We start from the raw sequence: 14,536 nt of genomic DNA, 5'->3' as shown, positions 1-14,536 counted from the left end.
GATGTCCTGGATAAAGAAAGCCTGGGAATTGGAATGGTTACTTAATATACATAGTTTGTTGAATGGACAAAATCGTTCAAAAATGAGTTCCCTTGGGAAGAAACATAATAAAAAGTGATTGGGTGGTGAAATGGTGAAAAAAGCCAGCACAGAAGACTCTGGTGAAGAACTGATTTACAAAACTGTGGGAGAGTGAGATGTGGTCATCTCAGTGGTTCCTTTGACCTAACTGACTTTTCAACACGCAAAGAGCCATCCAGCCTTCCTCAGAACACCGGAAACCACCACAGCCTGCACTCCTGCTCTGTGGCCCAGGGAGCATGTGGCCAGTGTTTGTTGTCACTGCTGCTCTTAGAATGATGCAAAGGAAAAAATGAAAAATGGGGTGGGCCGAGAGCATCTGTTACAGCCACTATATGATTTTCGAAGTCTCAATTATCTCCCTTGCACTTTGATGTGATGAAATGGTCATAAGTCAAAGGCACGGAGCCAAAATGTTCTCTTTAATTTTCATAAATCCAGGATCTGATCTCATTTATCGTGGGTTTTAGGATTAGGGCAGGGTCTGGGTCCCAGCTCGCATGGAAACTAATGCATACATTATGTGCATATGCTTGAGGTAAGTATTTATCGTCTCTCCAAGTCTTAGGTTCTCCACATGTAAAACAAAGATAACATTATCTCATTAAATTATTAACACATTTCATTGGCTGTCTCTAGTGTGCTTTGTGTGTGTATATACAGCGCTGAGTATCCAGAGAGAGAGCAAAGAATGAGTAGCAGAGTCAGTAGGGACTCAATAAAAATTAGTGTCCTTTCTCCTTCTCTGGGTGAGAGCACTTTGTAAAGATGAAGAAAAATTTAAAAGGTATTGTTGTTATTTCAGTACACAAAAAAGAGCAAACACACAAATAACTGCATTAAAACAGACAGATAAATCAAGAGAAGCGGGGTGAGTGCCATGTATTCCCCGGTTCATGAATGTGGATGAGACTGTGGCCTGATATTAACCCCCAATTCCAAAGCCAGTCCCACTGGGTATATTCATAAATGCATCTAGCCATTCGGCGCCCACATAGTAAATGTGTAAATTCAGTTACCTTGCTGATTATGCGCCCATTTGCAAGCACACCCTCCTCCTCTGAAAAACTCAGCACTGGAAATATGGCCAATAATAAAATTGTCTAAATAGGTAATATTTCTTGCTTACTTACTGACAGGCAGGAAGGTCTTTAATTCCATGCCTGTGAACCACTCTGGGTCTTCCTGAAGCCTGCAGCGGAGTTAAAACTCGGTAGTCCAAAGTAAAAGCTTTGCCACTAGATAATGACATCAATTAAATAATTTTTATTTATAAGTCAGAAGCAATAACTAATATTTCTACCTACCTCTTTCCCAGCTGTTAGATAGATGTAGTTATTCTTCCTGGGGTCAGGAACAAGTTTGTAGAAAACAGGTGTTTCTTCTTTAATTTCATAGATAACCTCTGGACAATTTGAAGTCAAATTCTCACCAAGAATAACCTATATATATATTTTTTTTTTGCAGAAAGAGAAATACAATTTCTATTAAGTATTTTGAATAGCATGGTGGCAAATGTGTCACTTAATCACACCCTTTCTTATTTACTACATATTGTGGGTAAGGTACTACATTCCTCAGTCATCCCCTTGTATCTCAGTCCACACCATGACTGGCATAAAAAGCACAGTATATCTGCTTTTGCAGGGGAAAAACATCACCAAACACTAGCGAAAAGCCACCCTTCGAGGCTGGGTCAGTATTCTCTTTTATGGAAGCTTATTGTCCACAATTTCTGACCACATTTGGCCCCATCAGAAGCCACAAGTGACAGTTTCATTAGTGTTGTGCTGAGAGTGATCTTGAATCTAAAGGCAGTAGCTCCTTGACATATACTTGCATGGGTTACTCTAGTTTTCCTATCTGATTATACAGAGTCATGCATGTTAAAGTAACGCAGACAGCTGAACAGGTACAGCCAAGTAGGTATGTGTTTACATATAAAATATGAGCAGATATGACTCAGTGTTCAGTGGCTTTAAATTGGACACTTGAGTATCAGTCATCTTCAATCAACAACATCTACCGGACAGGCACTGTCTAGTATCAGGTGCTGTTCCAGGGGATTGGGAAATGACTGAATGAAACAGGACAGAGAGAGAGATCCTGCCCTCACGGAACTTACATTTGAGAACATGTATGTGTGCATATGTATATGTATATGTAGGGAGTGGTGGCAGCCAATTAACGAAAGAGTAAATTATGAAGTACATTAGGTGATAAGAGATACAGGTCAAAATAAAGTGGGGTAAGGGGATGGAGAACGCACGCTCAGTGTAGGCCTTATTGAAAAAGCGACACATTTAGTTTCTAGTATTTAGAAACTTGCAGGGGGTAAAAATAGTGAGCGATTTACATATCTGGATGAAATGCGCTCTTGCACGAGGCCCTGCCAGGACCAAGGCCTTAAAGTGGGATGAGGCCAGGGGCCTCCAAAGGAAGGAGGGGAGAGGTCTGGGCATGAGGCAGCAGGAGAGCCAGGAGCAAGGCATTAGACAGGAGTGACCTGGTGAGAAGGTGGGGTCTCAATCCTGGTCTGAACACCATCATCCTGGGGAAATGCAGCAGTGGCATGGGTTTGAGTTTGTACCCCGGCTCCACTTTTAGATAGCTATGCTACCTTGAACTAGTAATTTACTTAAACCCCCCGGCCTCGATTTCCTCCTCTCTAAAATAGGGCTAATAACGCCTTCCTTATTAATAGGTTCTGCAAGAATCACAAGAATTATGGAAAATGCTTAGTACATAATCAGCACTCAACAGGCAATAACCTATGAATAGACTGCAAGCTCCTTCGGAGTAGAGGACTTGCTTTCATTATCTCTGCATTTATTCCTTCATCTAATACAAATCTTTGAAAAGTGAAGGTGTCAAGATTTTGTCAGTTTGAACACATCCATGCTCACATTTTCTTCCCTGTGGGCACATGGCTTGAAAAAAGAAACACTGGCACCCGAGACTCCTTCCTGACACAGTTACACTTTCATGTGCCCACTGGTTGATAATACGCCTATCTCTACATATCCTGCTGCTGAGTGGGTATTTGTTGTTTTGCTATGGGCACACAGGGACACTGTTTACCTCCTTGCTCTCACCCCCTGTTGGCCTCCGGTCCTGGGATCAGTGACTTTGTTCCATCACCTACTTAGTCAAGCCCAGGTAGATTCAGTGTAACTAATCCCCCAACTGCTCATCAAATTCAGTAGCAGCTTTGCAAAACTCAATGTCACTAACCGAATAGATTAAATATGACTTCTTAAAAAAATCCCTTTTTTAAACAGAAGCAACTAGTTCCCAAAGGAGCAGAAAAAGGTCTGTGGCTCATTTTAAAATGACTTTATAGCTGTGCTATCCAGTACAGTGGCCACTAACCATGTATGGCTACTTCAGTTCAAAATTCAATTCCTCAGTCACATAGCCAGATAGCAAAGGTCACGAGCCATCTAGCGCTGGTGGCTACCGTATTGGAGAGTGCAGATACAGAACAATTCTGTCAGCACAGAAAGTTCTTTTGGACAGTGCTATCTTTCAGAAAACTGTAAGTGGAGAGAGTCCAGGGACAGGCACTGCTATGGGCTTGCCAGGACTTACCATCTCTAATTTATAAACTCTATTACTCATCTTGTATTCAAACTGCTGATCTGTTTTCGGGAAGTGGTTGTTTTTTAAAAATTATTTTAAATGTTTTTATAAGTATATGTTTGCAATGCACAATGATACATTCACCATGGGGAGCTGGTATGTATACGTATTGCTCTTAGTTTTTTTACTTCTCCTTCCTCTCTCCTTCCTCCCTTCCTCCACCATCCATGGATCCTCTTCCCATCTGCAAAAGTCTACCTCTCTGTTTCCTATTATCTACCTTTTATTTTGCTCTTTGTTTATACTTTGAGTTTGTGATATTTAAACTTCTATGTCTGATTTCTTTCATTTATCATTATAGTCTCAAGGTATACCCATTTTGGAATGTGGTTTTTTAGAAGAGGAAAAATAGGAAGCTAGTTTTCAGAAACATTGATTGAAATATAACCAAGTGTGGCTCCAGAGAAGAAAGGCTTCTTTTCACGAATCCATCATATTAGAAGCACTACTTGATGTTATCATCTATGCCACATTCTTAGAATGGCAATAAAGTTGAACTGAATCTAACCAAGTCTTTAGCTAGTAATTTACTTAAACTTTCACTTAGCGTTAAGAAGCAGAAAGAGTTGAGGAACAAGATAAATGACACCATAAGGAAGCAAAAAATATATAACGTACAACATTATGTAAGACAAAAGACTTAGTTTTTAGTAAGTCAGTGGCAGGAAATAAAGTAAAGGAGGAGAAACTACTATAGATAACACAGATGGAACAACTAACTGTGGCTCAGATACCAATTTGAACAAAACAATTTTATAAGTATGTTTCTGAGTCAATCAGAAACATAGTTATATGGAATGGATAGTAACTAAACCTAAGGAATTACTGATAACTCTGTTAACTGTGGCAAAGGCATTATGATTACAGTTATGTAAGCAAATGATCATTTTTAGAGACATAATAAAAGACGTTGGGATGAAACCAAGACATAATTTAGGAAACATCACCAGTCATCCATTTTCAATGTATTAAGAGCTGCACTGCAGTTTTTGCTGTTTTTTTTTGTTTTTTTGTTGTTTTTTTCCGGAATCAGGAATTGAACTCACAACCTTGCGCTTGCCAGGCAGGTGCTGTGCCGCTAAGCTAAATCCCCAGCCCCTGCACTGCAGTTTTTATTGGGGGATCACATTATTTGCTCTTGTGGTACACTGGATGCAGAAAGGTAGTCGGAAAGATCTAGTTTGATGCAACACTGATTTACTTGATACCTTGGAGACGAGGCATGAACATTCTAAAACTCTGAGTTAGGACAGGGAAGCTTTTTTTCTTGCATTTTTAAAAAGTTCCAAGGGGTAGGTAGTGTGTGCCAGGGTTTACCAGTCAGTTTTCAGAACAAATTACTAAGCATGGCTTGAATGGAAGCATGTCCCACTAACTATAGATGCCGGGTATAAACAGGCATGTTTCATCCATGGTGGAAGTAGGCCCCTTTGAAGGCAATATGGCATTATCTATCAAAATTATAAAGCATATGTCCTTGGACCCCGCAGCTCCTCATATATATGTGAAGTGACATGTAATTACTCCAGCATATTGTGTTATAAACAAAAACCTGAAACAACCTAAATGTCCAAATTATAGTATGAACAATGGAATACTATTTAGCCATAAGATAATTAGAAAGCTCTTTATGTATCATCTATTATATTTCACATTATATTAATTATGTACACACATATAAATATAATTTATGTAGATAAATATCTAATAAATGCATGTTTAGTATGTTCTGTGTTTAACAGATGAGAGACTATTTCTCCCCTTTTGCTTGTAGATATATATGAACTCTCTCTGCAAAATACTCATGAAACTGCTATCACCAGTTGTCTCAGAAGTCAAGAATGGGTGATTTGCATTGTGTACTTTGTTGGTTCTTTTTAGTTTAGGACAATTTCATTGTATTACCTTTAAAAATAGAGACATAAAGTTTAAATTTAAACATGTTTCAGGGCGGGTGGGTCAATCTGCTTTTGTTTTTAGTAAGTTATTGAAAGAAGAATCTGCATAACCAGAGGACAAGAGGAAGTTTCTGTTTTCATCCTAAATGTTGCAAATGTGCTATACCAGGGGCTGGTGGGGTGGGGGTGGGGAGGACCTCTCTAGTCCTTGCAGCCCCGTCTCTCTCACAGGACTGCAGGACGTTTCTATTCACATCATCTCTCACTCAGCCCCAGCGCAGCCCAGGGCACCAATGGAACTCTTGGATGTCCTAACTGCAAAATTCTTGAGCACAACCGCACAGAGAAGAAAGCCAGCGAGGCTGGAGCAAGGGAAACGTTTAGCTGGGTGGCCTTGAGAAAAGAACATGATCAGTGAAGCGGTGCAGGAAGGAACCATGAGTCACAGAACCCAAAATGGGTTGAATTTTGCATAAGAGAAACTTCATCCAATTCACACGCTCCTTGGGCATGATGTAGATTTTTATTTATTGCTTCCAGCATTCGACCTTAATATAGATCTAATCTGATGTCATTCTGAGCCTCCTCCATGAACATTCTTATATGATCCTTCATCCTCTAAATGTCACCTCCTCTGAGAAGCTTTCCCTGATCACCTCTTTACTGTGTCCCTCTACTCGTCATGGCGTATTCTTGGCACGCATCCCTATCTGAAGAGGCTTTATCATTGGATAATTAATCGCCTAGTCACCTGTCTTCCCCGCCCCCAGAAGACTGGGGGAGGGAGGCTTATCTGTTTTGTTCACCTCTGTGCCCTCAGTATCCAGAACAGTGCCTAGCACAAAAAAGGTGCCCAACAAACATTTATTAAATGAAAAGCTACTCTATGAGCCTTCAAGATTTTATAAGGCTTTTCACATTCTTCCAGCTGAAGCCTGTGCAGAAAACAAATTTTCCCCAATGGAGAATTTCAGTTCGTGTCAACATATTGTTTCTGTTGACATCTTCCTGAAGCCTCATGGTAGGCTATTAACTAGCCCTGGGATTTCTGTTGCATACAAAAACCCCCCAAGTCTATTATGGAAATTAACTGAATGACTTCCACACCGTACGGGCGGGAACAGACAGGTCCACACCACCCATGAGAAGGAAACACAGTGAGGAGGATAAAGGCGAGACAAATTAAACAAAAGGCTATTTCTTTTTTTTTCTTTATGATTACAATTAGATGGAAAAGCCAGGGGTGTTTAAAAAGTTAAATCATTTTAGGCCAAATTTATTTTCCTATGCCTCATTCTGTGGAGCTAACCAGTTGCACAGCAAACAAGCCAATTCTCTCTTGTATTATTTTTTTCCATAAATAGAGAAATGCTGGGAAGAAGACTTAAATTACACACACATGCACACACACACACACACAAGCACACATGTGAACACATGCACACATGCATACACAGAGGAAAAAGTGAATTACCTAATAGCATTTAATGTGCCTTACTAGTTAGAAGTAATAAAGATGATATATAAAAATTGAAACAAATTTCTCTTTCATTTCCAATCTACTTTTTTTTAAAGTAAGTAGTAGAGAAGCAGAGATTCTGATACACAAGTTGTAGACTTGTGGGTCACATAGGACTAACCATTCCAAACTGGGGGGTGGGGGGGCTGTAAACTGTCAAACTGGAATGAAGGAGTGGGTTGTGATCACGAAACAAGCTTCTTTCATGACATTCCCGACAGCCAACCATGGAGCCCATTTCCAAGTTCTGATACTTCTGGAAGTTTTTACTTTCTGTCCATCCTTAGTGGCCTCCACCTCCCACATTTCCAGCTCCAGGTCCTGTACTGGGTCCCCTAAAGCCTCTTTTTTTAATTTTTACATTCTGTGGGAATACAGAGAATGCTGTTATAAAATATTTTATTTTCGTATTTCCCCTTACGTTCAACTGAAAACTTTAATAACTAGCGTCAAGGAAGATCCCTCTGGTATTTTGTAGTTCGGCTTTGGGTTGAATTCAGGAAGAACATTCTGGAACTAGCTTAATTTCCTCCATGGTTTGGGAAAATGAAATCCATTTGGAAAAGCAGAATTTTGAGGGCCACCTAAGAAGGCAGTCCTGACTGAGAGCATGTGCAAAGCTCCCTTCTGCTGGACATGGGGACTGTCCGTGATAACACCTCCTGCACCCTGAGTCTTACTTCAGTGACAAAGACGCTGGGGAAACACTAGCTGAGACTGTTCAAAAACAAATCAGCCTGAGAAGAGACAGGATTCTTACCTTTCCTCAAAAGGAGCCTACTGGGGATAAGCTGGGGCCCAAAAGGGGGTGCAGAGGGTCCCAGGAGCCATGTGCAGCCCAAGGGAAGAGAACTCAGAAAGCTGTCCCCAGACAGAAACCAAAAACCATGGAAGCCATGGTCCCTTCTCAGGAAACCTCAACACTTGCATCCTGGCATCAGCTCAGATACCATGATATCAGATTTAAAAAATTTAAAACCATATCCAGGAACCCTCCCAATATCCCTTAGACTACATCTTAACTGTTAATGCAGTTGGATTGGGGGATAAAACCCTGGGCTCTAGGGACGGACTGCAGTTCAAATCACCTGGAGCAAACGAGGAAATCTCCCTAAGCCTCAGGTTTTCTCATTGGTCATAGTAGTGACTCCTAAGGATCAAGCAAGCTAACCCATGCAGACACTGGTTCTATGCCTGGCACACAGTTAGAGCTCAGAAGTGTGAGCTATTACTATTCTTCACCCACCACCTCTTATCTTTTATGCTTACAAGAAAGGTTAATGGGCATGCATAAAGTTGCCAATTTCAAATTTAATGCACAGTCCCTTATTCCTTATTTTATCACTTAGAAAAGCTCAAAATATTCCACACTGCCCTTGAGATAAGGACAATATTCTGTGTGTAACAGAGTCAGCGCAAAGGAATCCAAACCACCAGAAAGGCTACGCCACAACCCAGAGGAAGATACACACTGATTTTAGAAGGCATACACTATGCGACACGTGCAGTGTGGGTTCACACAAGCGGAGTTCAGGGTGGCAACACTGCTCAGCTGATTTCAGTGAAGATGCTGACAACTGAAAAAATTATTCCATGTAACCATCTCCAGAAAGGAAGTAAAATAGGGAAATAACCAGGGTGGTGGGGGAGCGATAGACACAACTCGTGTCATGAGCCTGAGAACCACCTGTGGCTAAAATTAGAGGCCAGGACACTTTAGGTTTGAAATTCCTTCAAATTCTCTACAACTTCTATTAAGGGACTTAGGAATAAAGTCAGAAGGAGGGCAGGAAAGGTATGAGCATGCCACAAAGCCCGCAGAGCGTCACTGAAATCTTACCTTTGGACGAGGGCTGTCTTCCTCGGAAAAAGCACATTTTAAATGTCATTTACAGACTGAACCAACGTCTCAGCCCAAGTTCAAAATGATGTTTCCACATAATAGAACATGATACAGCTATTTAAAAATACTGTTTACAAAGGGTTTGCAAGTAGCATTTTAATAGAACCCTCTTGCCTCATTAACTGAAGAAAAGAAGGGTGCAAAATTGGATAGAGTCTGACCTCAAGTACGCAAAAAAAAGAATCCAAAATGCTGACAGCGGTTGCCTCTGCATGACGCAATTAAGGATAATTTTTCCTTTGCCTTCTTCTCATCCCCCGCTACTCTGCAACTCTCTACGTGAGCACACAGCACTTTCGCTAACATGAAAAAATTATTTAAATAATGTGAGGTTTAAAATGGCACCAAATTATATTAAAAATCCATGAGGTTTGCAGAGATTTAACAAGTCGGATTTTTATTGGTGGTGGTAAAAAATAACAGCCACCGGCTCCCAGGCGCTGCTTCCTGTCTCTCATCCAGCTGGGCACATACTACGGTGCCTGGCGTGTGTCAAAATGCTGAGGACCCTTGATCACTGGGAACCTGATGAGTCAGGCTGGGGTGATCCACGCTCTCTTTCTTCTTCTCCTCCCCCAGCCTGCACTGGGATGGGTTTTGTTTTTTGCTGCTCATTAGTACCTCCACACTGTGGCTTAGAAGCCAAGCTTGTGTCTATCAATGTTCGTCTTTTCTAACAGTTCTGGTGACAAGTCTGGCAAGGGAGAAGCACGAAGCTTTTGAATAAAGGAATTTGGGGATTATCTGTGGCTTCCAAGTCAACTGCACAATCCTGGGTCTTCAGGTCTCCAGGTAATTTCAGGGGCTGCATCGAAGAATCTGTGTCCTGGACACAGGAGGGAGTCTCAGGAACTATTGGGCTGTTGTGGCTACTGGGGGTGAAGCCTGCTGATTTATCCCTCACAACCTCCTCTGGGGCAGCTGGAAGAGAGTGGTTTAATTCTCAAGAAGTTATGATGCCAATGAGGTGTTTGTTCCCTTAGTCACCTGGTCTACCTTCCTCTGGTTCTTCCCTGAGCCTCTAGCAACCCTGATGCAACCCAGGAGCATGGGGGCCCCATCTACATGCCTCCCATTTGCTCCCTGAGCCTCAAGGGGTGGAACCAGGGCTGGGGGCAGGAGCTGCAAAGTCTGTGTAACATGGTGTCACTAGTGCAGTCTCAAGTTGCTTGGGACTGAAATCCCTGCTCTGCTCCAGTATGACCCTGACCTTGGGCCAACTGCTCAGCATATCTGGGTCTTGATTTCCTCCTCTGTAAAATGGAAGTAGCAGGACTGCCTCACAGGGCTGTGGAGGGGCCGCATCAGTAGACGAGGAGTGGCTGGCATACAGGAAGTTGAATAAATGTTAGCAGCTACGAAACAAACACAAAGCCAACATGCCCTTCTTATCTGAATCCTGAAAACAAGGCCCTGGCATGGCTTCTGAGGGATGCCCCACACAGATCCCAGGGACAGCAAAATCTCACCCAGCTACCTCCCCTTGGCAGCGTGTGGCTGCAGCTCCATTCCACTCTCCGGTCCCCAACAGGACTGAAACTCGGCCAGCTGCACACAAATGGCTGGGGTGAACCCACAGGACAGCGACCAGGCTGTCCCACGGGGCACTATTTATAGCCAGTGTTCCTTCACCTCCAATTCACCATGTAACAGTTTGGTTGGCTCAGCTTGGGGGAAACAGTGTTCTTGTCAAAACACACGTCAAAAATATCCCAAATCTGAAGAGATAATTGATGGGGAGGCCCAGGAAGGATTGATGGAAACTTCTTCTGCCAGGGTAATGGGTCTCATCAGCCTGACCAGCTTGGTGTGGCTACAGACGTCACCGAGAGATGCCTGCAGCATGACTGATGAGTATTTACCTTTCCCCAGGAAACAAAGCCAGCACGACAGGAAAGATGATCAATGTATATTTTAAAGAATGTGTATACAAACAAACTCCCTCCCATATGCTACTGGGTTTCCTCCAAAGGAAACATTAAATCAAATGCCTCCCAAGAACTCGGCACTGTATCAGGCTGTAGGAACTCATGGCCCTCTTCTCAGAGAGCTTAAAATCAAGATGGGAAGGGCAGACAAACGTGAGTGAAAAGGTTAGGTATCAAAGCAAGACATCTGTAAGGAGCCAGAAGAATGAGGCAGATCAGGAGGGTTCCAGGAGACGAGGGGAGTGCACGATCCACTCCACGGGGTGGGTGCTGAGCCGAGCCAAAACACAGACACAGTACACGGGACTCAGGAGAGCAGAGGAAAACAAAGCAAGCAGTCCAGGCTAAGAGTGCAGTGCGATCCCAAGTGTGGAAACAGTACTACACAGCGCACGTTTGGAGAACAGCAAGCAAACTGATTTAGCTGGCGGGGGGGCGGGTGTTGTGTACAGAAGACAGAATTAGAGTCTGTCAGAAGAGGAAAGGGTTTTTCTGGGATTGTCTAGTACAATTTTATTTTATAAATGAGGCAATGGGGGGCTCAGAGAGGTTAAGCAATTCGCCTAGCGTCACACAGCTAGTTATCAGTTGGGAAAACAGATCTGTCACTATCCAATTAGGAATCTGAGCTGAGGGTTGACTGGTCAGCTGTGGAGAGGCCAAGGAACAACATTGGCTTAGAGGGACACATAGTGCGGTTTCCAAACCATGAATGTGGTTGGAGGCCACAGGAGTGTTCAATAAATGCTGGCTGGTGACCCTGGTGAAGTGACCCCTAGATAACCCCAACCGAGGCATCTCGTGTCTCTGATTTTATTTTCCTATCCTCCCTAGTGCCCCCCTCCCCAGTGAATAAAAATCTCAATTTGACCGAGGTATATCCATGCAGTGGGAAAAAATAGTCCTAGGAGATAAAAGTCAAGGGGAGTCTCAAAGCACTTTAGATCTCTAACCTCTCTGCGGTGCGTGTGGGTACAAAGGGCAGAAAACAAACCCCCTCTGTGGGTGGCAAGTGGGCTGGAGGGAAGGAACACCTGTGTTTTCTTCTTTTCAAGCACTATAATCTCTCATCACTTTGAAGTTGTGAGAAATCAGGTGCTTTGTACATTTCCAGCGTAAAGGACACAGAACTGAAAGGTTAAATGTCTCAGAAAGGTGAGTCAGGAATGGAGTGGGGGCCAGACCCCCATTTACCTCACCCAGCAGCACATGAGTAAGAAAAGGAACATAGCTTGGCCCATTCCCGGGGAGCAAGGTGGATGGAGACTCATTACATGTTGGGGTAGGGGCAGAGGTGAGGGGCTGTTAGGTACAGATTTCCAGAATGTCTTCCAGGCCATTTCCGGGGATCTTTAAAGAGTTCACAAAACAACTGGTAGGCGTGGTCTTGTGTGTCATTTAAGAGCATTAAGAAAAACGGAAAAAGCACAAAATGGATCACGGTTAAAATCAGACATTTGAAGAGGGCACAGAAAAACCAACCTTAAGTAACTGGCCATCTCCAGTCCCCAAGAATAAAACAGTCCTGTTCAATACCACGGTGCCATAAACGGATGTCAGGTCGGAATGGATCAAGGTGGATGATGCGATTGGTTGTACTCTTTCAGGTTGATCCCCTTCTTTCTGAACATGCACACAAACGCACAAATACAAAAAGAGATCATTTTTAACAGCGATATGTCTCATTACACTGACAAAATGTCACTCATGACCTTTCAGGAAGGCTCACATTTGTGGACCCTAATACATTTTTCTTAGACAAGGTCCCCAGGAGCAACTTTTCGTGGCTTTTCTCTGTCAAATGGCCATGCTTGCTTGCCCAACCCATGGAGAGCAATTTGTTTACGATGTATTAACATGTATTGATTGCCAGCAGCGAGCGAGCCATCCATTTAACACGCCCCAGCTGATAGAGGAAGCCGAGTCCCAGTGTATTGCCAAGGCAGCCCACCACTGAACGGGGAGGGAGTCGATCTTACACTTGGCTCTTTGCAGGATCCTGCTGCAATTCATCTGAGGTAGGCGTTGGCTTCTGTGACATGAAACACAAACACTTCCCAAGATGTGACTAGGAAGATCCTATGGGGTGCGATGACAGAGAACAGGGACCCGGGAGTGACAAGAAAAGTGTCCACAGAAGCTCACGGGCAGGGCAATGAATTCAGAGGGCAAAGAGACAGGCGTGGACGGTGGTGGGACACAGCCTCATGGCAAAAGAGGAAACAGAAGGGCTAGACCTGGAGCTGATGCTTGCAAAGAGGAAATGAAAAAGCCTAACTCCCAACCTCAAAGCATTTCAATGGTCTGGGACTTTGAGCACATGTAATCACATGCTTGCTCCTCATCATTAAACAGAGCCCCTCTTTAAACCCCGAGCAGAAAGAGTGGACCAGAATGTCTTTTTCCTTTTTGTTTAAAAGGAATAAAGTGCCTCATGCCACTTCCTGCCTTCAACTGTAGGGAACGGAGTTTGTTACACAAATCTCTGGAAGATAGGGAGCTAGAAAGAACCGTTGCCGTCTGCAGCTACTGAACACAGTGTGATAGCATACTTTATCTGCCAGAGCTGGCGTCCCAACTGGAGGAGGGTTTTCAAAGGCACATTTACGTTTCCGCCAATGGGTGAGTGGTCAACTTCAGGCAGCTTCGAAGCGACTTCCGGAACGGCCTTGTTTCGGGTGCGAGGAGGTGGGCAGCGGGAGGCTAAGACTTATTAACTTCATCATATGATTGCTGACAGTGTTTATGTCTTTCAATTTATGTCTTATTAAATATTCATTATTTTAAGAACCCACCAGGTTTCATTAACATCCAAACTAAATGGATCCATGGACTAAATTGATTTCTGAAGCCTTTAAAGTGCCGTCGATAGTTCTTTGTTGACGTTGTGATGTGAGGAAAGAGAGGCTAGCAAGCAGTCCTCCAAGGCCCTGATTACTTTTCAAGGAAAAGATGTCATAACCTAAGAGAGAGTGACTCATCTGCATAAAATATTCTATAGCAAACTTGGTTTAAGAAGATTTTTGGAAAGCCCATTAGAGAATTTTTTTTTCCTGCTAAAAGATAGTAATTTTTTTAGTCAGGGAAGATGGGGAACTGTCCTGTTCAAATTGAAGTAAAGGAAAAAAATTTCTGTGGGTCTAAGGATCGGAACAATAGAACATTGTTTAGATAAGGAAGCCTCATGACTACGAGCAGCAGAAGAAAAACCAAATGACCTTTAAGTTTAAAAAAAACAAAACCACATCACATATCTTGCTTTAAAATAAAACCAGAATTGCTCAAACGTCAGTCTGGCTGACCATGCCTATTTTTTTTATTATTATTAAATATTTGAGCATGACAGTGAGGCTAACTCAGGGAATTGGGCATAACCTCTTCCTAGGCTTCCACGATGTCCTGATATCACTAACCACTCCCTGTCATCTCACAACATGGAAAAACTAAGGGCCGTGGACAGTGGCTCATACACAAGGACCAGATGGGGCATAGACTCCCAGGCTGATACACAGTAGCTGCTTAATACCCATGCCTATTCCAGTGAGCCAAGAACAACGGTGTCATG

The 14,536-nt window shown here is 43.0% G+C and overlaps 1 protein-coding gene across 5 annotated transcripts in view; it reads right to left on the bottom strand.

The window, feature by feature from the left end:
* The window catches only part of Plxnc1 (plexin C1), a gene marked incomplete at its 5' end in the record, with an annotated part of 138,671 nt that overhangs the window by 106,362 nt on the left and 17,773 nt on the right, over positions 1–14,536 (bottom strand). For all 5 annotated transcript variants that reach the window (XM_013518393.1, XM_005374690.2, XM_013518395.1 and 2 more), the window contains 2 exon segments: positions 1,389–1,523; positions 12,454–12,594. In XM_013518393.1, the coding sequence (XP_013373847.1) occupies positions 1,389–1,523; positions 12,454–12,594 (276 nt within the window).

This window comes from Chinchilla lanigera, unplaced genomic scaffold (genome assembly GCF_000276665.1).
Source record: "Chinchilla lanigera isolate Chin_1 unplaced genomic scaffold, ChiLan1.0 scaffold00004, whole genome shotgun sequence".
Taxonomy (NCBI): domain Eukaryota; kingdom Metazoa; phylum Chordata; class Mammalia; order Rodentia; family Chinchillidae; genus Chinchilla; species Chinchilla lanigera.
The sequence above is the reverse complement of the archived record's forward strand: the minus strand, read 5'-3'. Positions and strand labels throughout refer to the sequence as shown.